Source organism: Pelophylax lessonae (assembly GCF_965119305.1).
Source record: "Pelophylax lessonae genome assembly, chromosome: 1".
NCBI lineage: Eukaryota > Metazoa > Chordata > Amphibia > Anura > Ranidae > Pelophylax > Pelophylax lessonae.
The window spans coordinates 877,703,612-877,730,726 of NC_138768.1; the positions used below are offsets into that span (position 1 = coordinate 877,703,612).

The 27,115-nt window shown below is 47.7% G+C and overlaps 1 protein-coding gene across 1 annotated transcript; it reads left to right on the forward strand.

The window, feature by feature from the left end:
- The first annotated feature begins 3,407 nt into the window (after positions 1-3,407).
- B3GALNT2 (beta-1,3-N-acetylgalactosaminyltransferase 2) lies at positions 3,408-27,043 on the forward strand. The gene is made up of 2 exons (XM_082270703.1): positions 3,408-3,444; positions 24,545-27,043. Exon 2 carries the CDS (start codon positions 25,222-25,224, stop codon positions 26,677-26,679), a length of 1,458 nt encoding a protein of 485 aa, XP_082126829.1. The 5' UTR covers positions 3,408-3,444; positions 24,545-25,221; the 3' UTR covers positions 26,680-27,043.
- The last annotated feature ends 72 nt before the right edge of the window (positions 27,044-27,115 follow it).

A 27,115-nucleotide genomic window follows, 5' to 3' on the forward strand; every position in this document is an offset into this window, starting at 1 on the left:
CAATATTTTGAGCACACCACAATTTTAATGCTTGACACATTTTGCATCTATTTACTCAGCTCATCCTCAGCTAATATATATATTGTCAGAAAATAGATCATGTTTTGGGGGATTTGTGTGTGTTTTTATGTGCATTGTGTGCAAACAATAATAAATAAGAATAAAAAGTATTTTAAACTTTTGTATCTTTGACATCTTCTTGGTGATTGGCTTTAAAATGCAGGAATAGGATTAGTAATAATAATTAAAAAGATGATATAAAAAATAGTAAAATATAATAAAAAAATAAATACATAGTAACAAAATAAATAATATAAAAAATAAATAATAGTATTTTTTTTTTTTTTTGCAATATTTTGGGTGCAACCCGCACTTTGAGGACTGAATGCTTTTTACAGTTTGGTGCACTCTAAGCACCAGGAAAATGTGAGTGTTTTTATATTTGATGTCTAATAAACCAGTACAAAAATAGTAAAAATAAAATAAAAAAAAAAACAAATAGTAACAATAAAATAGAAAATAAATAATATGAAAAAAATAAATAATAGTATTATTTTTTTTTTTTGCAATATATTGGGCACACCACAATTTTAATGCTTGACACATTATGTATCTATTTACTCAGCTCAGTCTTATCTTATATATATATATATATATATATATATATATATATATATATATATATATATATGGAAAATGCGGGTATTATATTATATTATGTTTGTCAGTGCAGCAATTCGAGGAAATTGTTTTATTTTTATTATTTTACTGCAAAGTGGGGTTTGATAGACAAATGTGCTAGGATTCTGTGACATAAGATTTGCAGCTTCCAAGCTTTTGTTCTGTGGGTGCTCTGCTCTCAGAAAATAGATCATGTTTTGGGGATCTGTGTGTGTTTTTATGTGCACTGTGTGCAAAAAAAATAATAAATAAGAATAAAAAGTATTTTAAACTTTTGTATCTTTTACATCTTCTTGGTGATTGGCTTTAAAATGCAGAAATATGATTAGTAATAATAATAATTAAAAGAATAATGATATAAAAATAGTAAAATATAATAAAAAAAAATAAATACATAGTAACAATAAAATAGAAAATAAGTAATATAAAAAAATAATAGTATTTTTTTTTTTGCAATATTTTGGGTGCAACCCGCACTGTGAGGACTGAATTCTTTTTACAGTTTGGTGCACTCTAAGCACCAGAAAAATGTGAGTGTTTTTATATTTAGTGTATAATAAACATACAAAAATAGTAAAAATAAAATACCAATAAATAGTAACAATAAAACAGAAAATAAATCATATGAAAAACATAAATAATAGTACTATTATTTTTTTTTTGCAATATTTTGGGTGCACCACAATTTTAATGCTTGACCCATTTCATATCTATTTATATATATATATATATAGATATATATATTTATATATATGGAAAATGTGAGTATTATATTGTGTTTGTGAGCGCCGCAATTCAAGGAAATTATTATTATTATTTTTTATTTTACTGGAAATTGGGGTTTTATAGACAGTTGTACTAGGATTGCGTGACATAAGATTTCCAGCTACCAAGCTTTATTCAGTGGGTGCTCTGCTCTCAGAAAATAGATCATGTTTTGGGGGATTTGTGGGTGTTTTTATGTGCATTGTGTGCAAAAAACAATAAATAAGAATAAAAAGTATTTTAAACTTTTGTATCTTTTACATCGCTTAATTATTGGCATATGATGCAGGCATATGATTAGTAATAATTATTAAAAAAATAAGCAATGATATGAAAAAAAATGTATAAAATATAATAAAAAATAAATACATAGTAACAATAAAATAAAAAATAAATAATAGTATTTTTTATTTTTGCAATACTTTGGGCACAACACAATTTTAATGCTTGACACATTTTGTGTCTATTTACTCAGCTCAGTCTTGTCTTTTATATATATATATGGAAAATGTGAGTATTATATTGCGTTTGTAAACGCCGCAATTCAAGGAAATTGTTTTCTTTTTTTTTTTTACTGGAAATTGGGGTTTGATAGACAGTTGTGCTAGGATTGCGTGACATAAGATTTCCAGTTACCAAGCTTTATTTTTTGGGTGCTCTGCTCTCAGAAAATAGATCATGTTTTGGGGGATTTGTGTGTGTTTTTATGTGCATTGTGTGCAAAAAACAATAAATAAGAATAAAAAGTATTTTAAACTTTTGTATCTTTTACATCTTCTTGGTGATTGGCTTTAAAATGCAGGAACATGATTAGTAATAATAATAAAAGTAATTAAAAAAATGACATATAAAACAAATTGTAAAATATAATAAAAAAATAAATACATAGTAACAATAAAATAGATCATATAAAAAAATAAATTGTAAAATAAAATAAATAATAGTAAGAAGTAAAGACAATGTTAATACATATTCAGAAAAATAAAAATAAAAAATTACAAAAATAATAGTAAGAATAATACTAATAATAATCATAACAAAAAACAATAACTAATAATAATGATAGTAAAGTACAACCAATAATCATAATAAAATAATATTAATCGTAATAAGAATTAAAAAATAAGAATGATGATAGTAACAAAAGTAAAAAAAAAAAAAAAAAAATACATAGCAACAATAAATTGAAAATGAATAATATGAAAAGAAATTAATCGTAAAATAAAAAAAATAAAATAAAAAGTAAAATAAAAATAAAATAAAATAAAATAATGGTAAGAATTAAAAATAAAAGTTAATACCTAGCACAAATAAAATAAAAAATACATAACATGAAAAAATGTAATAATAAAAACAAATATTAGTAATGTTAATATTTACATTATAATTAATAATAAAATGTTCATAGTATTAATATATAGTAGCAGTAAAATAGAAAATAAATAGTATAAAAAATAAAGAAAAAAAATAATAGTACGAATTAAAGATATGTGATTAGAGTAGCTCTGGCAGTGAAGGGGTTAGTGAAGATGGGGTGACACTCGGCATGCTACGCCCCTTTCTATTTATGTAACCCTGGTAACCAGATCTCTTCTCTCCCCTCCCTTTATGTTCTGTAAAACACTCCAGACACTAGAGGTCGGTCTCTTTCCCTCAGGACTCCGGATGGCGGCTGCCATTTTGCGGTAGTGCGGAAATAAACTAATTCCATTGGAAAGCATTCCAGACACTAGAGGTCAAAGCCTGTCCGTCAGGACTCTGGAGGCCATTTTTGATTAGACCAGAAATAAACGCGGTATTCGGGACGGAAGCGGTCGCAGTATAGAAGACTACACCTCCCAGAATCCACCTGGACTCATAGCTCGCCCCTATCTTGACTGACGGCTCAGCCAGCCAATCAGCGGTTTAGGTCTGGTTTTCTGCACTTCCGGGAGCCCAGGCTAGAGATAGCTACACGGAGGGTGCAGAGTGTGGCCCCCGGGGGCCCCCCAGATGAAGGTGTGTGATATTTTATCTGTGTGTATGGAGAGACCCCGAGTTCTTCCAGGTGTAGGGAGATTTCCAGGGAACTGACATCCCATACATTGTATCATACTTCCCATCCCATACATTGTATACAATCCCATCCAATACATTGTATCATACTTCCCATCCCATACATTGTATCATACTTCCCATCCCATATACATTGTATATAATCCCATCCAATACATTGTATCATACTTCCCATCCCATATACATTGTATCATACTTCCCATCCCATATACATTGTATCATACTTCCCATCCCATATACATTGTATCATACTTCCCATCCAATACATTGTATCATACTTCCCATCCCATATACATTGTATATAATCCCATCCCATACATTGTATCATACTTCCCATCCAATACATTGTATACACAGTGTCTCACAAAAGTAAGTACACCCCTCTCACATTTTTGTAAATATTTTATTATATCTTTCCATGTGACAACACTGAAGAAATGACACTTTGCTACAATGTAAAGTAGTGAGTGTACAGCTTTGTATAACAGTGTAAATTTGCTGTCCCCTCAAAATAACTCAACACACAGCCATTAATGTCTAAACCGCTGGCAACAAAAGTGAGTACACCCCTAAGTGACAATGTCCAAATTGGGCCCAATTAGCCATTTTCCCTCCCCGGTGTCATGTGACTCATTAGTGTTGCAAGGTCTCAGGTGTGAATGGGGAGCAGGTGTGTTAAATTTGGTGTTATCGCTCTCACTCTCTCATACTGGTCACTGGAAGTTCAACATGGCGCTTCATGGCAAAGAACTCTCTGAGGATCTGAAAAAAAAGAATTGTTGCTCTACATAAAGATGGCCTAGGCTATAAGAAGATTGCAAAGACCCTGAAACTGAGCTGCAGCACGGTGGTCAAGACCATACAGAGGTTTAACAAGACAGGTTCCGCTCAGAACAGGCCTCGCCATGGTCGACCAGAGAAGTTGAGTGCACGTGCTCAGCGTCATATCCAGAGGTTGTCTCTGGGAAATAGACGTATGAGTGCTGCCAGCATTGCTGCAGAGGTTGAAGGGGTGGGGGGTCAGCCTGTCAGTGCTCAGACCATACACCGCACACTGCATCAAATTGGTCTGCATGGCTGTCGTCCCAGAAGGAAGCCTCTTCTAAAGATGATGCACAAGAAAGCCCACAAACAATTTGCTGAAGACAAGCAGACTAAGGACATGGATTACTGGAACCATCTCCTGTGCTCTGATGAGACCAAAATAAACTTATTTGGTGTCAGATGGTGTCAGGCGTGTGTGGTGGCAACCAGGTGAGGAGTACAAAGACAAGTGTGTCTTCCCTACAGTCAAGCATGGTGATGGGAGTGTCATGGTCTGGGGCTGCATGAGTGCTGCCGGCACTGGGGAGCTACAGATCATTGAGGGAACCATGAATGCCAACATGTACTGTGACATACTGAAGCAGAGCATGATCCCCTCCCTTCAGAGACTGGGCCACAGGGCAGTATTCCAACATAACGACCCCAAACACACCTCCAAGACGACCACTGCCTGGCTAAAGAAGCTGAGGGTAAAGGTGATGACTGGCCAAGCATGTCTCCAGACCTAAACCCTATTGAGCATCTGTGGGTCATCCTCAAATGGAAGGTGGAGGAGCGCAAGGTCTCTAACATCCCCCAGCTCCGTGATGTCATCATGGAGGAGGGGAAGAGGACTCCAGTGACAACCTGTGAAGCTCTGGTGAACTCCATGCCCAAGAGGGTTAAGGCAGTGCTGGAAAATAATGGTGGTCACACAAAATATTGACACTTTGGGCCCAATTTGGACATTTTCACTTAGGGGTGTACTGACTTTTGTTGCCAGTGGTTTAGACATTAATGGCTGTGTGTTGAGTTATTTTGAGGGGACAGCAAATTTACACTGTTATACAAGCTGTACACTCACTACTTTACATTGTAGCAAAGTCTCATTTCTTCAGTGTTGTCACATGAAAAGATAGAATAAAATATTTACAAAAATGTGAGGGGTGTACTTACTTTTGTGAAATACTGTACATTGTATATAATCACATCCCACATACATTGTATCATTATATGAGGGATCTGAGGCTCCCAGCACTCGGAGGTGACAACATTTTTAAAATTTTCCAGGATCACCTTTTTCGCTGTGCGTCCAGCGAGCCGTTGTTAGCGGAGAATGTACTTTAATTAAGGGCGGGGCTTTCGTTTTAAAATGGGCGTGGTTGTACAAGCAGCATAACATTAATCTAATGCCGTACTTTAATCACACATCTGATCAGCCATTACATAATGACCACCCACCTAAAATTGGGTAGGTCCCCATTTCCTGACCCGTTTAGTCATGGACTCCACTAGACCTCTGAAGGTACGCTGTTGTATCTGGCACCAAGCACATCCCACAGATGCTCGATTGGATTGAGATCTGGAAAATTGTTTGGCCAAGTGAACGCTTCAAAATCATTGTGTTCCTGCAACCATTCTTGCATTCATCAGACCAGGTATTCCTTCTTCCATTGCTCCATGCTCCAGTTCTGATGCTCACATGCCTTATGTAGGGTCTTTTGGCTTTGGACATGGGTCAGCATGGGCATCCTGACCGGTCTGCTGCTACACAGCTCCATATACAACACACTGCGATCTGTGTGTTCTGACACCTTTCCATCAGAACCAGCGTTCATACAGTGGGTACGGAAAGTATTCAGACCCCCTTAAATTTTTCACCCTTTGTTATATTGCAGCCATTTGCTAAAATCATTTAAGTTCATTCTTCTTCCTCATGAATGTACACATAGCACCCCATACTGACAGAAAAACACAGAATTGTTGACATTGTTGCAGATTTATTAAAAAAGAAAAACTGAAATATCACATGGTCCTAAGTATTCAGACCCTTTGCTGTGACACTCATATATTTAACTCAGGTGCTTTCCATTTCTTCTGATCATCCTTGAGATGGTTCTACACCTTCATTTGAGTCCAGCTGTGTTTGATTATACTGATTGGACTTGATTAGGAAAGCTACACACCTGTCTATATAAGATCTTCCAGATCACAATGCATGTCAGAGCAAATGAGAATCATGAGGTCAAAGGAACTGCCTGAAGAGCTCAGAGACAGAATTGTGGCAAGGCACAGATCTGGCCAAGGTTACAAAAAGATTTCTGCTGCACTTAAGGTTCCTAAGAGCACAGTGGCCTCCATAATCCTCAAATGGAAGACGTTTGGGACGACCAGAACCCTTTCTAGAGCTGGCCGTCCGGCCAAACTGAGCTATTGGGGGAGAAGAGCCTTGGTGAAAGAGGTAAAGAAGAACCCAAAGATCACTGTGGCTGAGCTCCAGAGATGCAGTCAGGAGATGGGAGAAAGTTGTAGAAAGTCAACCATCACTGCAGCCCTCCACCAGTCGGGGCTTTATGGCAGAGTGGCCCGACGGAAGCCTCTCCTCAGTGTAAGACACATGAAAGCCCGCATGGAGTTTGCTAAAAAACACCTGAAGGACTCCAAGATGGTGAGAAATAAGATTCTCTGGTCTGATGAGACCAAAATAGAACTTTCTCTTACGTCCTCCGACAGTCGCCGCCCACTTCATATTCATCACCAATGGGGTTATGTCCTTTATTCCGTAGGAGTAGCTAGGCAATAGAATATGTTAGTACAAAGACTTTTAACATATCCCACCCCCAGGGGGTGGTCCCCTCAGTACATAACCCTCCACTTCCTGTATCCAACTCAGTTTCATTTGTCTAGCTGTCAGGAGTAGCTGGATGTTTCTGTGCTGGGGCACTTGTCTCAGCTCTCTTTCCTTTCTTTGGATTTTATTTCAGTTTTTTCTCTCTTTCTTGTTAGCTGTTATTTTACCAGCGTTAGTTAGTTCTTCGGAAGAAGAGGATCATGCGGGCTGCGTCTCGGGCTGACCCCCCTGGTAGCAGGCTGTGGGTCAGTGGTTTCTCAGCCCGCCATCGAGCGTTCAGTCAGGTATCGCTCCTGAGTTATCTGAACGACCCATCCCTGTTCCGTGCAGGGATGCTAGGTGAGGTGGCTACCTCACTGGACGCTGTGCGGTTTCTCAACCCACCTTCTGATGCGTCCTGGATGCGACTCTCCCTGCCTCATGTGCAGCGGTTTGTTCGCCTGTGCGGGTCCCCCACGCCATTTAAGAGGTAAGTGCATTTATGTGGGGACCTGTCTGTCTGGGGGGTGTCAGTCTGGGACTGTGTACCTTGCCCTGTGTTCACACTATTACGTTTTCCCTATCTCTCACATTGCATGCTGTGGGCTGCAGGAGGGGGGGCTGGCTGCACTCTGTGTCAGTTTTCTGTCTGTGTGAACGGCTGTGTGCTGTGGGGCTTGAGTTCTCATGCTTGGGGCACATTACAGCGCCGCTGCGGCGGTTTACCATGTTCCTTTTTTGGGCAGATGGTGTGTTTTACTTCTCCCTCATGGGGTGTGGGAGCGGCGGTTTCGGCGCCAAACGGAGCCATTTTGGCTGCGATCGCTCCGGCCGCATGTTTTACATGCATGGCGGCCATTTTCTTGTAGCCTCCATAGGCTTTCATAGAGCGCCCTGTATGCCAGCATTTCCTTTCCTTCAGGAGCACCGCAGGCAGCAGCAGCAGCACCGATCTCTCCAGGTTCATTTCTTTTTATTCCCTGTATCCTGCCTTGGTATACTTGTCCCTGTGGGGGTCCCTTGTTGAGTGGGCTACGTTCGCAGCGCTCTCTTAAAGGGGCAGTCACCCTTTTATTTTTGCTGCTACAAGGGCATGGATTCTCAGGAATACTAGTTTCCTGCCAATTTAGTGGGAAGCCAGGGGACTGCGGTTTCCCCCCCCCCCCCCCCGGGGGGGGGATTTGGCTGCGATTGTGGCTAGCCTTGCGACTCAGGTGCAAATGCTGGTGGTTGCTCAATCCTCTAAAAGGCCCAGAGTTTTCAATTTCCTCTGTTTCAGAGGGTGATGGTACTGGGGCTGCTGTGGCAGAGATCTCCTTATCGGGGTCTCGTTCCTCCCTGGACCTTATAGGGTCAGAAATGGAGGCTGAGGTAGAGGGGGTTGATAATTCTCCCCCTGGCTCGTCTGAAGAGCTTGCACTCATGGATGAATTGGTTGCTTCTGTCAGGCAAACTCTGCGTTTGGAGGAGAAAACATGTCCTCCAGCTGCCTTGGCGGCTTATGGGACGCAGAAAAGGCGCAAATCATCGCAGATGTTTCCATGCACTGATGATTTTCAGCGCGCTGTGAAAGAACGATGGCGTAATATACGCAAACCTTTTGCTGTACCAAGTAGGTTTAAGCTGCGCTATCCTTTTACGCCCGCTACTGCTGGGCGTTGGTGTGTCCCACCTCCGGTGGACCATGCGTTAGCAGTTTTGAACAAGTCCACTGCGATTCCTGCTGAAGACACCCCGGTGTTCCGGGATGCCACGGACAAGAGGATGGAGTCCCTTGCCCGTCGTACCTATTCTATTATGGGTTCTATGTTGAAAGCTTTATTTGCTTCACTTATGGCGGCCCAGGCGGTCGCGAGCTGGACGCAGGTGCTTAGGCGTGTCCTGGTGGCTGATTCTGCCCCCCAGGCGACTTTGGCTATGGTGGATCAAATCCACCAGGGTGTCATGTATTTGTGTGATGCGGACCTGGATATGGTTCCGTTGGCTGCACGTGTACACAGTGTGGCGGTGTTATCTCGCCGCCTGGTTTGGTTGAAGTGTTGGTCTGTGGATCAATCTTCACGTAAGACCTTGGCCAATCTGCCTTTTGATGGTTCTCGCCTTTTTGGCGAATCCCTGGATGCCCTAATTAAAGGGGTCGCGGGGGGTAAGAGCACGCTCTTACCTCAATCCCACAAGACTGAGACGGCTCCTGGGAAAAAAGAATGCTTTATTTCGGCCCCCTCAGGGGTCCTTTCGTGCCTTTCGGTCACACTTTGGGGCAAGCCGTCCAAGGGTCAAGGCTCCCGCAAGAAGCCGTGGGCAGGTAAGCAAAAGTCCGGCCAATCCGGTTCTGCGGCCCACAACAGTGCGGCCTGAAGGGGCGCCCTCACCCAATTCACGGGAAATCGTTCGATCTGGCTACTAGATCGAGTTTCTCTCTCGGCCGGAGAGCAGATTTTTTCCCTCCAGTCTTCTCTTATCCCCGGAGCGTTTGCGGGACCTGCATCTAGCGGTGCAGGACCTGAGGGCTCAGGGAGTGGTGGTCCCGGTGCCTCATCGGGACAGATTTCGAGGGTTCTATTCCAATCTGCTCACCGTGCCCAGGAAGGAGGGCTAGGTGCGTCCGATTCTGGACTTGAAGGCGCTGAACCGCTTTGTGCGGGTGCGCAAGTTCCGCATGGAATCCCTGCGGTCGGTGGTGGCTGCCCTGGTTCCGGGGGAGTTCATGGCTTCCATCGACTTGAAGGATGCGTATCTTCACATCCCGATTTTCGAGGGTCACCAGAGGTACCTTCGATTCGCCATAGCGGAAGATCATTACCAATTTGTGGCGTTGCCTTTTGGTCTCGCCTCGGCTCCGAGGGTGTTCACCAAAGTGCTGGCACCGGTTCTGGCTTTGTTGAGGGCCCAGGGCATTTCGGTTCTGGGGTATCTGGACGATATTCTGGTTCGGTCTGCGACCAGCCAGAGTCTGGAGAAGGATCTGTCCGTCATGTTGCAGACTCTGCAGGAGTTTGGTTGGACGATCAATTTTCCAAAGTCGACATTGTGCCCATCGGTTCGGTTTTCTTACCCGGGTATGGTTCTGGACTCTGTCCAGGCGAAGGTCTTCCTGCCGGAAGAAAAACTCGCAGCTCTTCAGGTGGCAGTCAGGTCCCTCAGGGACGTTCCATCTTCGTCCATTCGGACGTGCATGCGGTGTCTGGGATTGATGGTCTCGGCTTTCGAGGCGATTCCCTTCGCCCAGTTTCACACACGGGATCTCCAAGCGGAGATATTGTCCAAGTGGGACGGGCGTCCGCAGTCTCTGGATCTCCAGATGTCATTGAGTTCTCAGACCAGAAGGGCTCTTCTGTGGTGGCTTCAATCCCCCTCAATATCGGGGGGCAAGTCTTTTCGTCCCCTTTCGTGGACGGTGATCACCACGGACGCCAGCCTGTCGGGCTGGGGTGGTGTTCTGGGCGTTCTGTCCGCCCAGGGTGTTTGGTCGACGGAGGAATCCTCCCTTCCGATCAACGTTCTGGAACTGCGAGCGATACTCCTCTGTCTTCGTCGTTGGAACCCGGTTCGGGTGCAGACGGACAATGCCACGGCGGTGGCTTACATCAATCACCAATGGGGCACCAGGAGTGCCCGGGCGGCTCGAGAAGTGGCCGCGATTCTGTCTTGGGCCGAGACGCATGTCCCGGCAATATCGGCAGTTCACATTCCGGGGGAGAAAATTTTGGCAGGCGGATTATCTGAGCCGCCAGACCCTGGACCAGGGGGAATGGTCCCTTCACCCGGCTGTCTTCCAGGTGTTGTGCGCGAGGTGGGGTCTTCCGGAGGTAGACCTGTTCGCGTCTCGTCTGAACAACAAAGTACCACGGTTCATGGCAAGGACGCGCGATCCTCGGGCAGACGCGTCGGACGCGTTGGTTGCCCCGTGGCATCAGCACCAACTGATGTATGCGTTTCCACCGATTCTATTGCTGTCCAGGTTCCTTCGCGGAACCGACCACGGTGATTCTTGTGGCACCGGACTGGCCTCGCCGGTCCTGGTACGCAGACCTCGTATATCTGGCAATCGACGCCCCGTGGCGTCTGCCTCTTCGAGAAGATCTTCTGTCGCAAGGACCGATCTTCCATCCTGCTTTACAGTCGCTGGTCTTGACGGCCTGGCTGTTAAATCCGAGGTCCTGAAGAACAGGGGTCTTTCCCCTGAGTTCATTCACACCTTAATAAATGCGAGGAAGTCTTCCTCGGGGAAGGGTTATTACCGTACTTGGAAGGCGTATTTTGCCTGGTGCGAATCCAGGGGTTTCTCTCCTGACACTTATTCGGTGTCTAGGGTGTTGCCCTTCCTTCAGACGGGTGTTGACCAGCGTCTGGCGCTGGCCACGATCAAGGGTCAGGTGTCTGCTTTGGCCGTTCTTTTTCAACGGCCTGTGGCATCTGATTCTTTGGTTGGCACTTTTGTGCGGGGGGTACGTCATCTGATCCCTCCTAGGAGGGACCCTCTTCCCCCTTGGGACTTGAATCTAGTTCTATCAGTATTGCAGCGTGCTCCTTTTGAAAGGTTCAGGGAGATCTCGCTGTCTTTGTTATCCAAGAAGGTCGCCTTTTTGGTGGCTATCACCTCGACTCGTCGAGTGTCGGGGCTGGCAGCCTTGTCCTGCAAGTCTCCGTGTCTGGTTGTGCATTTGGACAAGGTGGTCTTGCGACCTAACCCTTCTTTTCTTCCAAAAAGGGTTTCGGACTTTCATCTCAATGTGGACATTGTCAAACCTTCGCTTTGCGCGAAGCCGAAGCTTCCGACGGAGGTGTTGCTTCACTCCTTGGATGTTGTCCGGGCGATTAGAGTCTATCTCAAATCGACTGAGTCTTCTCGCAAGTCGGATGCCTTGTTTGTCCTTCCGGGAGGTCCTCGGAAGGGCATGGCGGCGTCGGCTTCTACAATCGCCAAATGGCTCTGACGGACCATTGATCAGGCCTATGCTTTGAGGGGGAAAGTTCCCCCTGTACCTGTGAAGGCGCACTCTACCAGATCTCTGAGTGCGTCTTGGGCCTGTCGTCATGGGGCCTCTGTGGCCCAGGTGTGTGAGGCGGCGACTTGTCGACTGTACACACTTTCACGATATTCTACAGAGTAGATGTTCAGGCATCGGCTGATGCTTCCTTTGGCCGCAAGGTTCTTAGTGCGGCAGTTTCCTAGAGCCCTTGTTACGGGTTCTGTGGCTTTTTGGGATTTTTGTTTTTTCCCTGGGTTTTCTTGCTCCTGTTGAGCGAGTGTTTTGTTCTTATGCCCAACTGGTTTCCTTCCTTTGGTAAGGTTCCTTTCTCTGATGGGGAGACGGCGTTGCCTTGGGCGCGGCTGAGTTCTTCCCACCCCTCATATTTTCACTGCTTTGGGACATCCCCATTGGTGATGAATATGAAGTGGGCGGCGACTGTCGGAGGACGTAAGAGAAAACGGAATTTTTGTAAAATCTTACCTGTAAAATTCCTTTCTCTGAGTCCTCCGACAGTCGCCGCCCCCGCCCCTCTTTTGGGGTTTTGATGTACTCTCTACTGCTATTCCACTGAAACTGAGTTGGATACAGGAAGTGGAGGGTTATGTACTGAGGGGACCACCCCCTGGGGGTGGGATATGTTAAAAGTCTTTGTACTAACATATTCTATTGCCTAGCTACTCCTACGGAATAAAGGACATAACCCCATTGGTGATGAATATGAAGTGGGCGGCGACTGTCGGAGGACTCAGAGAAAGGAATTTTACAGGTAAGATTTTACAAAAATTCCGTTTTTTGGCCTTAATTCTAAGCGGTATGTGTGGAGAAAACCAGGCACTGCTCATCACCTGTCCAATACAGTCCCAACAGTGAAGCATGGTGGTGGCAGCATCATGCTGTGGGGGTGTTTTTCAGCTGCAGGGACAGGACGACTGGTTGCAATCGAGGGAAAGATGAATGCGGCCAAGTACAGGGATATCCTGGACAAAAACCTTCTCCAGAGTGCTCTGGACCTCAGACAGGGCTGAAGGTTTACCTTCCAACAAGACAATGACCCTAAGCACACAGCTAAAATAGCGAAGGAGTGGCTTCACAACAACTCCGTGACTGTTCTTGAATGGCCCAGCCAGAGCCCTGACTTAAACCCAATTGAGCATCTCTGGAGAGACCTAAAAATGGCTGTCCACCAACGTTTACCATCCAACCTGACAGAACTGGAGAGGATCTGCAAGGAGGAATGGCAGAGGATCCCCAAATCCAGGTGTGAAAGACTTGTTGCATCTTTCCCAAAAAGACTCCTGGCTGTATTAGATCAAAAGGGGGGTTCTACTAAATACTGAGCAAAGGGTCTGAATACTTAGGACCATGTGATATTTCAGTTTTTCTTTTTTAATAAATCTGCAACAATGTCAACAATTCTGTGTTTTTCTGTCAGTATGGGGTGCTATGTGTACATTCATGAGGAAGAAGAATGAACTTAAATGATTTTAGCAAATGGCTGCAATATAACAAAGAGTGAAAAATTTAAGGGGGTCTGAATACTTTCCGTACCCACTGTATTTCCAGCAGTGTGGGCTCCAGTAGCTCTTCAGTTAGTTTGGACTTCATAGGGCAACCCACCCACCTACCTCCATCAGTGAGCCTTCCTTCCCCACCTACCTCCATCAGTGAGCCTTCCTTCCCCACCTACCTCCATCAGTGAGCCTTCCTTCCCCATCTACCACCATCAGTGAGCCTTCCTTCCCCATCTACCACCATCAGTGAGCCTTCCTTCCCCACCTACCTCCATCAGTGAGCCTTCCTTCCCCATCTACCTCCATCAGTGAGCCTTCCTTCCCCATCTACCTCCATCAGTGAGCCTTCCTTCCCCATCTACCTCCATCAGTGAGCCTTCCTTCCCCATCTACCTCCATCAGTGAGCCTTCCTTCCCCACCTACCTCCATCAGTGAGCCTTCCTTCCCCATCTACCACCATCAGTGAGCCTTCCTTCCCCACCTACCTCCATCAATGAGCCCCCATCTATCTTCATCAATGAGCCTTCCCTCCCCACCTCCAACAATGAGCCTTCCCTCCCCACCTCCATCAATGAGCCTTACCTCCCCACCTCCATCAATGAGCCTTCCCTCCCCACCTCCATCAATTAGCCCCCCCACCTCCATCATGGATCCTTCCCATCCTCCACCTTCATCAATGAGCCTTCCCTCCCCCACCTGCCCCAAAAAGCCTTCCCTCCCCGCCTCCATCAATGAGCCTTCTCTCCCCACCTCCATCAATGAGCCCTCCAACCCCCCACGTCCATCATGGATCCTTTCCACCACCTACCTCCATCAGTGAGCCTTCCTTCCCCACCTACCTCCATCAGTGAGCCTTCCTTCCCCATCTACCACCATCAGTGAGCCTTCCTTCCCCATCTACCTCCATCAGTGAGCCTTCCTTCCCCATCTACCTCCATCAGTGAGCCTTCCTTCCCCACCTACCTCCATCAGTGAGCCTTCCTTCCCCACCTACCTCCATCAGTGAGCCTTCCTTCCCCATCTACCTCCATCAGTGAGCCTTCCTTCCCCATCTACCTCCATCAGTGAGCCTTCCTTCCCCATCTACCTCCATCAGTGAGCCTTCCTTCCCCATCTACCTCCATCAGTGAGCCTTCCTTCCCCACCTACCTCCATCAGTGAGCCTTCCTTCCCCATCTACCACCATCAGTGAGCCTTCCTTCCCCACCTACCTCCATCAATGAGCCCCCATCTATCTTCATCAATGAGCCTTCCCTCCCCACCTCCAACAATGAGCCTTCCCTCCCCACCTCCATCAATGAGCCTTACCTCCCCACCTCCATCAATGAGCCTTCCCTCCCCACCTCCATCAATTAGCCCCCCCACCTCCATCATGGATCCTTCCCATCCTCCACCTTCATCAATGAGCCTTCCCTCCCCCACCTGCCCCAAAAAGCCTTCCCTCCCCGCCTCCATCAATGAGCCTTCTCTCCCCACCTCCATCAATGAGCCCTCCAACCCCCCACGTCCATCATGGATCCTTTCCATCACCCACCTTCATCAATGAGCCTTCCCTCCCCACCTCCATCGATGAGCCCTCCTATCCCCCACATCCATCATGGATCCTTTCCATCACCCACCTTCATCAATGAGCCTTCCCTCCCCACCTTTATCAAAGAGCCTTCCCTCCTCCTTCCATCAGTGAGCCCCCCCCACCTCCATCAATGAGCCTTCCCTCCCCGCCTCCATCAATGAGCCTTCACTCCTCACCTCCATCAATGAGCCTTCCCTTCCCACCTCCATCAATGAGCCTTCCCTTTCCCGCCTCCATCAATGAGCCTTCCCTCCCCGCCTCCATAAATGAGCCTTCACTCCCCACCTCCATCAATGAGCCTTCTCTCCCCGCCTCTATCAATGAGCCTTCCCTTCCCGCCTCCATCAATGAGCCTTCCCTCCCCGCCTCCATAAATGAGCCTTCACTCCCCACCTCCATCAATGAGCCTTCTCTCCCCGCCTCTATCAATGAGCCTTCCCTTCCCACCTCCATCAATGAGCCTTCCCTTCCCACCTCCATCAATGAGCCTTCCCTTCCCGCCTCCATCAATGAGCCTTCCCTCCCGCCTCCATCAATGAGCCTTCCCTCCCCACCTCCATCAATAAACCTCCATCCCCACCCTTCCACCTTTTGAGCTTTCTCTCCCCGCCTCCATCAATGAGCCTTCCCTCCCCGCCTCAATCAATGAGCCTTCCCTCTCTGCCTCCATCAATAAGCCTCCCCCCCACCTGCATCAATTAACCTTCCTCCCTACCTCCATCAGTAAGCCCCTCCCCCCCCGCCTCCATCAATGAGCCTTTCCTCCCCGCATTAATCAATGTGCCTTCCCTCTCTGCCTCCATCAAAGAGCCTCTCCCCCCACCTCCGTCAATTAACCTTCCTTCCTACCTCCATCAGTAACCCCCCCCCCACCTCCTCCATCAATGAGCCTTTCCTCCCCACCTCCATCAATGGGCCTTCCCTCCCAACCTCCATTAATGAGCCTTCCCTCCCCCACCTTCATCATTGAGCCTTCCTCCCCACCTCCATCAAGAAACCCCCCCCCCACCTCTATCAGTGAGCCTTCCCTCCCACCTTCATCACTAAACCTTGGCTGCCCATGACCGTGTTGCCGGCTCTCCATGGCGTCCATGGAATGATGTCTGTCAGCTGGTGGGTAGGAAGTGGCCAGAAGTGATCTTTGTCAGATGGAGGTGTGCAGTGGTTTGTGAGGGATGTGAGCTGGTCAGTGAGCAGTGTGTGGTGTCAGGGAGGTCAGTGAGCAGTGTGTGGTGTCAGGGAGGTCAGTGAGAAGTGTGTGGTGTCAGGGAGGTCAGTGAGCAGTATGTAGTGTCAGGGAGGTCAGTGATCAGTGTGTGGTGTCAGGGAGGTCAGTGAGCAGTGTGTGGTGTCAGGGAGGTCAGTGAGCAGTGTGTAGTGTCAGGGAGGTCAGTGAGCAGTGTGTAATGTCAGGGAGGTCAGTGAGCAGTGTGTGGTGTCAGGGAGGTCAGTGAGCAGTGTGTGGTGTCAGGGAGGTCAGTGAGCAGTGTGTAGTGGCAGGGAGGTCAGTGAGCAGTGTGTGGTGTCAGAGAGGTCAGTGAGCAGTGTGTGGTGTCGGGGAAGTGAGCAGTATGTAGTGTCAGGGAGGTCAGTGAGCAGTGTGTGGTGTCAGGGAGGTCAGTGAGCAGTGTGTGGTGTCAGGGAGGTCAGTGAGCAGTGTGTAGTGTCAGGGAGGTCAGTGAGCAGTATGTGGTGTCAGGGAGGTCAGTGAGAAGTGTGTAATGTCAGGGAGGTCAGTGAGCAGTGTGTGGTGTCAGGGAGGTCAGTGAGCAGTGTGTGGTGTCAGGGAGGTCAGTGTGTAGTGGCAGGGAGGTCAGTGAGCAGTGTGTGGTGTCAGAGAGGTCAGTGAGCAGTGTGTGGTGTCGGGGAAGTGAGCAGTATGTAGTGTCAGGGAGGTCAGTGAGCAGTATGTAGTGTCAGGGAGGTCAGTGAGCAGTGTGTAATGTCAGGGAGGTCAGTGAGCAGTGTGTAGTGTCAGGGAGGTCAGTGAGCAGTATGTAGTGTCAGGGAGGTCAGTGAGCAGTGTGTAGTGTCAGGGAGGTCAGTGAGCAGTGTGTGGTGTCAGGGAGGTCAGTGAGCAGTGTGTAGTGGCAGGGAGGTCAGTGAGCAGTGTGTGGTGTCAGAGAGGTCAGTGAGCAGTGTGTGGTGTCGGGGAAGTGAGCAGTATGTAGTGTCAGGGAGGTCAGTGAGCAGTGTGTGGTGTCAGGGAGGTCAGTGAGCAGTGTGTGGTGTCAGGGAGGTCAGTGAGCAGTGTGTAGTGTCAGGGAGGTCAGTGAGCAGTATGTGGTGTCAGGGAGGTCAGTGAGAAGTGTGTAGTGTCAGGGAGGTCAGTGAGCAGTATGTGGTGTCAGGGAGGTCAGTGAGAAGTGTGTAGTGTCAGGGAGGTCAGTGAGCAGTGTGTGGTGTCAGGGAGGTCAGTGAGCAGTGTGTGGTGTCAGGGAGGTCAGTGAGCAGTGTGTAGTGTCAGGGAGGTCAGTGAGCAGTGTGTAGTGTCAGGGAGGTCAGTGAGCAGTGTGTGGTGTCAGGGAGGTCAGTGAGCAGTGTGTGGTGTCAGGGAGGTCAGTGAGCAGTGTGTGGTGTCAGGGAGGTCAGTGAGCAGTGTGTGGTGTCAGGGAGGTCAGTGTGTAGTGGCAGGGAGGTCAGTGAGCAGTGTGTGGTGTCAGAGAGGTCAGTGAGCAGTGTGTGGTGTCGGGGAAGTGAGCAGTATGTAGTGTCAGGGAGGTCAGTGAGCAGTATGTAGTGTCAGGGAGGTCAGTGAGCAGTGTGTAATGTCAGGGAGGTCAGTGAGCAGTGTGTAGTGTCAGGGAGGTCAGTGAGCAGTATGTAGTGTCAGGGAGGTCAGTGAGCAGTGTGTAGTGTCAGGGAGGTCAGTGAGCAGTGTGTGGTGTCAGGGAGGTCAGTGAGCAGTGTGTAGTGGCAGGGAGGTCAGTGAGCAGTGTGTGGTGTCAGAGAGGTCAGTGAGCAGTGTGTGGTGTCGGGGAAGTGAGCAGTATGTAGTGTCAGGGAGGTCAGTGAGCAGTGTGTGGTGTCAGGGAGGTCAGTGAGCAGTGTGTAGTGTCAGGGAGGTCAGTGAGCAGTATGTGGTGTCAGGGAGGTCAGTGAGAAGTGTGTAGTGTCAGGGAGGTCAGTGAGCAGTATGTGGTGTCAGGGAGGTCAGTGAGAAGTGTGTAGTGTCAGGGAGGTCAGTGAGCAGTGTGTGGTGTCAGGGAGGTCAGTGAGCAGTGTGTGGTGTCAGGGAGGTCAGTGAGCAGTGTGTGGTGTCAGGGAGGTCAGTGAGCAGTGTGTGGTGTCAGGGAGGTCAGTGAGCAGTATGTAGTGTCAGGGAGGTCAGTGAGCAGTGTGTGGTGTCAGGGAGGTCAGTGAGCAGTGTGTGGTGTCAGGTAGGTCAGTGAGCAGTATGTAGTGTCAGGGAGGTCAGTGAGCAGTGTGTGGTGTCAGGGAGGTCAGTGAGCAGTATGTAGTTTCAGAGTGAGCAGTGTGTAGGGTCAGTGAGCAGTATGTAGTGTCAGAGAGATCAGTGAGCAATATGTAGTGGTAGGGCAACCAGTGAGCAGTATGTAGTGGCAGCGTGGTCAGTGAGCAGTATGTAGTGGAAGGAAGATCAGTGAGCAGCATGTAGTAGAAGGCAGGTCAGTGAGCAGCATGTACAATGAAGAGAGATAACACCGCTCAGGCTAGTCAAAGTCCACGATTCAAGGTGGGTGCTAAACCTTGGCTCGCCACCAGGAGAAGCATGAAAGAAGAAAATGGCCGCACACCACCACGGAATCCAATGAAGAAAAGTTCCTTTGTTCTTTTTTAGACGCATTTCACACGACTGCTACGTGCTTGTTCACTACTAGTGAGCAGCATGTAGTAGATGGAAGTTCAGTGAGCAGTATGTAGTAGCAGGGTGGTCAGTGAGCAGTATGTAGTAGCAGGGTGGTCAGTGAGCAGTATGTAGTAGCAGGGTGGTCAGTGAGCAGCATGTAGTAGAAGCTAGGTCAGTGAGCAGAATGTAGTAGCAGGGTGGTCAGTGAGCAGTATGTAAAGGCAGGGAGGTCAGTGATCAGTATGTAGTGGAAGGAAGATCATTGAGCAGTATGTAGTAGCAGGGTGGTCAGTGAGCAGTATGTAAAGGCAGGGAGGTCAGTGATCAGTATGTAGTGGAAGGAAGATCGGTAAATGGTATGTAGTGGCAGGACATTGAACAGTATGTATTGGCAAGGCAGTCAGTGAGCAGTATGTAGTGGCAGGGCAGTAAACTGTATGCAGTGCAGTCAGTGAGCAGTATTTAGTAGCAGGGTGGTCAGTGAGCAGTAGGTAGTGGCAGGACAGTCAACAATATGTAGTGGCAGAGTTGTCAGTGAGCAGTTTGTAGTGGAAGGAAGATCAGTGAGCAGTGTGTAGTGGAAGGAAGATCAGTGAGCAGTGTGTAGTGACAGGGCGGTCAGTGAGCAGTATGTAGTAGCAGGGTGGTCAGTATGTAGTAAAAGGAAGGTCAGTGAGCAGTATGTAGTGGCAGGACAGTGAACAATATGTAGTGGCAGAGTGGATAGTGAGCAGTATGTAGTGGCAGGATAGTAAACCGTACAGTCAGGTCCATAAATATTGGGACATCGACACAATTCTAATCTTTTTGGCTCTATACACCACCACAATGGATTTGATCTGAATATGAGCAGATAATATTGCCCGAAACACTTCAGAATTCATCCTGCTGCTTTTGTCAGCAGTCACAGTTCCATTGGCAGCCATACATGCCCACGCCATGACACTACCACCACCATGCTTCACTGATGAGGTGATATGCTTTGGATCATGAGCAGTTCCTTTCCTTCCCCATACTCTTCTCTTCCCATCACTCTGGTACACGTTGATCTTGGTCTCATCTGTCCATAGGATGTTGTTCCAGAACTGTGAAGGCTTTTTTAGATGTTGTTTGGCAAACTCTAATCTGGCCTTCCTATTGTTGAGGCTCACCAATGGTTTACATCTTGTGGTGAACCCTCTGTATTCACTCTGGTGAAGTCTTCTCTTGATTGTTGACTTTGACACACATACACCTACCTCCTGGAGAGTGTTCTTGATCTGACACACATACACCTACCTCCTGGAGAGTGATCTTGATCTGACACACATACACCTACCTCCTGGAGAGTGATCTTGATCTGACACACATACACCTACCTCCTGGAGAGTGTTCTTGATCTGACACACATACACCTACCTCCTGGAGAGTGTTCTTGATCTGACACACATACACCTACCTCCTGGAGAGTGATCTTGATCTGGCCAACTGTTGTGAAGGGTGTTTTCTTCACCATGGAAAGAATTCTTCGGTCATCCACCACAGTTGTTTTCTGTGATCTTCCGGGTCTTTTGGTGTTGCTGAGCTCACCGGTGCGTTCTTTCTTTTTTAGCACTTAAGCCCCGGAAGATTTTACCCCCTTCCTGACCGGGGGGTATTTTGCGATTTGGCACTGCGTGTATTTAACGGACAATTGCGCGGTCGTGCGACGCTGTACCCAAATGAATTTGACGTCCTTTTTTTCCCACAAACAGAGCTTTCTTTTGGTGGTATTTGATCACCTGTGCGATTTTTACTTTTTGCGCTATAAACAAAAAAAGAGCAACAATTTTGCAAAAAACAATATTTTTCACATTTTTTTTTATATGAAATTCCCCACCAAAAAAATGTAAAAATCAAATTTTTTTTTAATTTTTGGCCAATTTGTTTTCTGCTACATATGTTTGGTTAAAAAAAATCACAATAAGCTTATTTTGATTGGTTTGCGCAAAAGTTATTGCGCTTACTAACTAAGGGAAAGATTTTTGTCATTTTTGTTGTTTTTTTTTTTTAACCGCTTGCCGCCCGCCGCAAGTAAATTTACTGCGGCGGTCAGCCCCGGCCAGGCAGAGTGACGTTAATTAACGTCACTAGCCTGGGAGGGTCTGGGGAGCGAGCGCGCGCCCGCGGAGGCGCGGTCACGGACCCCCCCCCCGCGCGTGTGACCGGCGGACCCGATGTCCACCGGTCACTCGGCGATCGTCGGGGGAGAGGTAGAAAGTCAGGCGGCTTGTGTAAACAAGCTGCCTGTCATTCTCCTCGGTGTAAAAACACTGATCACACGGTTCTACTATTTAGAACCGTTGATCAGTGTCCTTACACCTCAAGCCACAGCCAATCACAGTAAGAATCACGCCCCTAGGGACACACACAGCCCCTCCCTCTCAAATAAAGTTAACCCCTTCACTACCAGTGTATTTTTACAGTAACAGTGCATATGTATAGCACTGATTACTGTAGAAATGTCACTGGTAACCCCAAAAGTGTCAAAAATGTCAGTCAAGGGTCCGATCTGTCCGCCACAATGTCGCAGTACCGCAAAAAAAAACGCAGATCGCCGCCATTACGCGTTAAAAAAAAACAACAAAAATGACAAAAATCTTTCCCTATGTTAGTAAATGCGATAACTTTTGCGCAAACCAATAAAAATACGCTTTTTGCGATTTTTTTTTTTTTTTACCAAAAATAAGTAGCATAAAACAAATTGGCCGAAAATGTTAAAAAATTTGGATTTTTCCTTTTTTTTTTGGGGGGGAATTTCATATAAAAAAATGTGAAAAATATTGTTATTTTTGCAAAATTTACACTCATTTTTTGTTTATAGCGCAAAAAGTAAAAAGCGCACAGGTGATCAAATACCACCAAAAGAAAGCTCTGTTTGTGGGAAAAAAAGGACGTCAAATTCGTTTAGGTACAGCGTCGCACGACCGCGCAATTGTCCGTTAAAGTCACGCAGTGCCGAATCGCAAAATACTCCCTGGTCGTTTAGCAGCCAAATCCTCCGGGGCTTAAGTGGTTAACGAGTAATGGCAGCGATCTGCGATTTTTTTTTTTTTTTTTTTTTTGCGGTACTGCGACATTGCAGCGGACAGATCGGACCCTTGACTGACATTTTTGACACTTTTGGGGGTACCAGTGACATTACTACAGTAATCAGTGCTATACATATGCACTGTTACTGTAAAAATTACACTGGCAGGGAAGGGGTTAACTTTATTGGGGAAGGAGGGGTTAAGTATGTCCCTAGGGGCGTGTTTCTAACTGTGATTGGACATGGCTACTGGTGTAAGAACAGAGATCAACGGTCCTACATAGTAGAACCGTGTGATCTCCATTTTTACACAGGGAAGAATGGCAGGCGGCTTTGTTTACATTAGCCGCCTGCCTTTCTCCCTTCACGGCGGATAGGGATGCACCGAAATGAAAATTTGGGGCCGAAACCGAAAATGCAGGATGCCATTGGCCGAAAACCGAAACCAAAAATGACTTTTTCCCCCAAATAATTTTAAAATAGATGGAACAGGGGCATACACCAAAAAAACAGGCAGCGACGTACACCTGTCTATGTACTGTGACGGGTTGGCAATAGGTTAATTTAATTACCAATGGTATTTGTATTATGCAGCATGAGGGGGTTAATGTATTGTCACTGCTGGTCACTGATGCATTAGTGACCGACCAGTGGCAGTTAATTAACCCCTTTGTGCTGCATTAGTGCAACCAGTATCAGTGTTAATTAACACTGGTTGCACTGATACTGGTTGCACTAATGCAGCACAAAGGGGTTAATTAACTGCCACTGGTCGGTCACTAATGCAGCAGTGACAATACATTAACCCCCTCATGCTGCATAATTAGTACAAATACCAATGGTAAGCTGCCTCAGCTATCACCCCCTCCCCCCCGCATCAGCCTCAGCGTCCCTCTCCTACTCACTCAGCTCCTCCGGTCACGGTGTCCATTATTCAAAAGTCCCGCCTCTGGCTGGCCGCCCGCCTCCCGGTGATGTCACTACTACTACGATCTGTCCATGAATGAACTGACACACCGGGCGGGCGAGCGGCCGCTAATAGCTGTCACTATGTGAGCTTCACTTCTCTTCAATTCCCCGACAGTCCGGGCGGGAGGGCGGGGCGAGCGACCGCTAATAGATAGAACTATGTGATCCTTCCCTGTCAGCTCAGCGGGACTGTGACTATGTGTGAATGAGATCTGATCTGACCTGACACTGGGCGGGGGGAGCGGCCGCTAATAACTATAACTATGTGAGCCCCTCACTTCCTTGTCAGGCATGTATCTCCGCTGACAAGGAAGTGAAGCTCTCACATAGTTACAGCTATTAGCGGCCGCTCCCCCCGCCCAGTGTCAGGTCAGATCAGATCAGTTCTCATTCACACACAGTCCCGCTGAGCTGACATTGAAGGATCACATAGTTCTATCTATTAGCGGCCGCTCGCTCCGCCCTCCCGCCTGGTATGTCCCTTCATTAATGCACAGATCGTAGTAGGGACGTCATTGAGAGGCGGGCGGCCGGCCAGAGGCGGGACTTTTAAAACCTGCCCTGCGCTGCGCTGCGCCCTCCTCCTTCCTCACGGCGGCCATATTAATTTCGGCACTGTTAACGCATTATCGGCCGAAATGAGATAGGCTCATTTTCGGCTGATAATTTCGGTGCATCCCTAACGGCGGACGATCGCGAGTGACTGGCGGACATCGGGTCCGCCGGTCACACACACTGACTTGTTAGGGAACGAGCCGGGGCGCGCTCGCCTGCTATTGGCTCACAAGCCAGTTACAGGCTAGTGACGTACCGGTACGTCACTTTGCCTGGCCGGGGCTGACCGCTGCAGTATATGTACTTGCGGCGGTCGGCAACCGGTTAAGGATGTTCCAAACAGTTGATTTGGCCACACCTATTGTTTTTGCTATCTCTCTGATGGGTTTGTTTTGTTTTTTCAGCCTAATGATGGCTTGCTTCACTGATAGTGACAGCTCTTTGGATCTCATATTGAGAGTTGACAGCAACAGATTCCAAATGCAAATAGCACACCTGAAATTAACTCTGGACCTTTTATCTGCTCCTTGTAAATTGGATAATGAGGGAATAACACACACCTGGCCATGGAACAGCTGAGCAGCCAATTGTCCCATTACTTTTGGTCCCTTAAAAAGTGGAAGGCACAAATACAAACGGTTGTAATTCCTACACCTTTCACTTGATTTGGATGTAAATACCCTCAAATTAAAGCTGAAAGTCTGCAGTTAAAGCACATCTTGTTTGTTTCATTTCAAATCCATTGTGGTGGTGTATAGAGCCAAAAAGATTAGAATTGTGTCGATGTCCCAATATTTATGGACCTGACTATGTAGTAACAGTGCTGTCAGTAAGCAGTCCATAGTGGTAAGGCAGCCGGTGGTTAGTAAGTATGTAGTAGCAAAGTATGTAATGAAAGGGTAGTCGGTGAGCACTATGTTGTGTACCATAGTATTAATAATTATTATTATTTGTTACTTTACAGATCTGAATACGGAAATAAGACAGCATGTGATGTCACCAGCCAGTAAGAATTCTTCAACCCCTCCCATCTGTCCCCTGCAGGAAATCACTTCAAATATCCACCACAGCCAATAGGATCAAAGGTTCACTACGATGACAGGCATATCCAGTAAATGCTCCTGACAAGCTCTGCCAATCACCACAAAGCCAGACTCTTCTCAGCCAATCACCACAGGGCCATACTCTTCTCAGCCAATCACCACAGAGCCAGACTCTTCTCAGCCAATCACCACAGAGCCAGAATCTTCTCAGCCAATCACCACAGAGCCAGACTCTTCTCAGCCAATCACCACAGGGCCAGACTCTTTTCAGCCAATCACCACAGGGCCAGACTCTTCTCAGCCAATCACCACAGAGCCAGACTCTTCTCAGCCAATCATCACAGAGCCAGACTCTTCTCAGCCAATCACCACAGAGCCAGACTCTTCTCAGCCAATCACCACAGAGCCAGACTCTTCTCAGCCAATCACCACAGACCCAGACTCTTCTCAGCCAATCACCACAGAGCCAAACTCTTCTGAACCAATCGTCACAGAACCAGAATCTTCTCAGCCAATCAGATCCATCTCCAGGTATAGGCTGATCTCAGAACTTCCCTTCTATTGGTTGGCGGCTCTCTGGTGTCCAGTGTGAGTGTAGATGCGTCGGTTGTTGTTGCTGCTGGTTTGTCCCGGTGTGTTGGGGCTCCTCTTACAGCTGTGGCTCTTCTCCAATTCACACCACCCACTGGTGATTGGTATACTGTCAGCCCGCCAGCACCGCCCACTTCGGGACACGATCCGGAACACCTGGGGCTCCCAGAGGCCCCACAAACCTTACCTGCGCTTCATTGTTGGCTCTGAGCCCTGCTCGGTGCCCCCTGAGGATCGTGAGGACCCCTATTCCTGCCAACTGCTAAATATTACTTCCCCCACACTTCATCGTGAGGTCCCGGCCTTTACCGGTCCGCTGCCTTCTAGCTCCACCCACAACCAACTCAGTGTCACCTTCCGAGTCCTCCACCCTATAATCATCACTCGCTTGGGAGCTTGGTGTCCAGGGTCTACCCGCAACTTTAGCGTTCGTCTTTTCCAGGCTGAACATGAGGAGCCGCTGTGCGGAGCCCGGTTCACCCCACTGAGCCCCGGGACACCTTCCCGGGTGGCCCCAAACAGCCTCGGGACAACCACCTGGGTCACCCCGACCAACCAAGAGTCAACCACTGAAATCTGTTACAAGCCAGTGGAGCAGTTTATCCTTCCAGAAGGTTTCCATGGTACCATACGGTGGGACAGCCATGATTCAGAAGGGTTACCCATATGGAGCGTTCACCAGGTCACCCTAAACAACGGCGGTGGGGTCCTGCGTCTTATCACAGCAGAGGAAGGGCTGCTACCCTATGACTTCTCACAGGGTGTGGAGGGCATCGCGGGAGGTTTCATCTACTCCATCCATGATGGTGAAGCCCTTCTACAGCACCTGCACACCCGCCCACAGCGCTTGGAAGAGTACCAGGCCAAACTTACGGCAGAGGAGTCCGACCTGCGGGAGGAGAGTGACACCCACAGGGACATTGTCTTTGTGGACTTGGTGGACACTTACCGGAACGTCCCACGCAAGTTGCTGCTTTTCTACCGCTGGCTAGAGGGTTCCGTTTACTTCGACTTCCTACTGAAGACGGACGATGATTGCTTCGTTGACTTAGATAACGTCTTCCGGGCCCTGGAGGCCAAAGAACTGAAGGGGCCCAATGCTTGGTGGGGCAACTTCCGCCTGAACTGGGGCGTGGACCGTACCGGCAAATGGCAGGAGCTGGAGTACCTGAGCCCTGCCTACCCTCCCTTTACCTGCGGTTCTGGGTATGTCATATCGCAAGATATCGTACGCTGGCTCGCTGACAATGCCAACCAGCTAAAGACCTACCAGGGAGAAGATGTGAGTATGGGCATCTGGATGTCCGCCATCGGCCCCCGGCGCTACCAAGACGAAAACTGGTTGTGTGAGAAGACATGCGAGAGCGGGATGCTGTCCTCACCACAGTATTCGCCGCAAGAGTTATCCGATCTGTGGCAGCAGAAGGAACGTTGCGGGAGGGCATGTGGATGTCCTAACAGATAACCAAAGATGAGATGTACTTTATATCAGGACAACTCCATATCTGGTAACCGGACCCCGGGGGGGTACCTTACAAGTGGACTAGGGTTACCATCACCCCTAAACCATGTTGAAACTTAAACTAGCCCACTCAAAGGGGAAAAGCAGGGTAAATAACAATATGGAGAGAATGTGGTGCCCCACGGTTAGTCCCCGGGGCAGGTATCTGACTTTCAAGGGGGCAAAGGTCAATTCCACCACCTAAGCTATGTTCAGACTTGAGCTCGCCCACTTAAAGGGGAAAAACAGGGTGAATAAAAACAGGAGGATTTGGGGCCAAAGTGTCAGTATTACCTTGAAGCTGAACTGTACCCGGGGGGGGGAGAGATAGGGGGTTACCAGAATTTGAAGGGGGGCAAAGGTCAGTTCCACCTCCACAGGTTTTAACCGGTTTCAGACG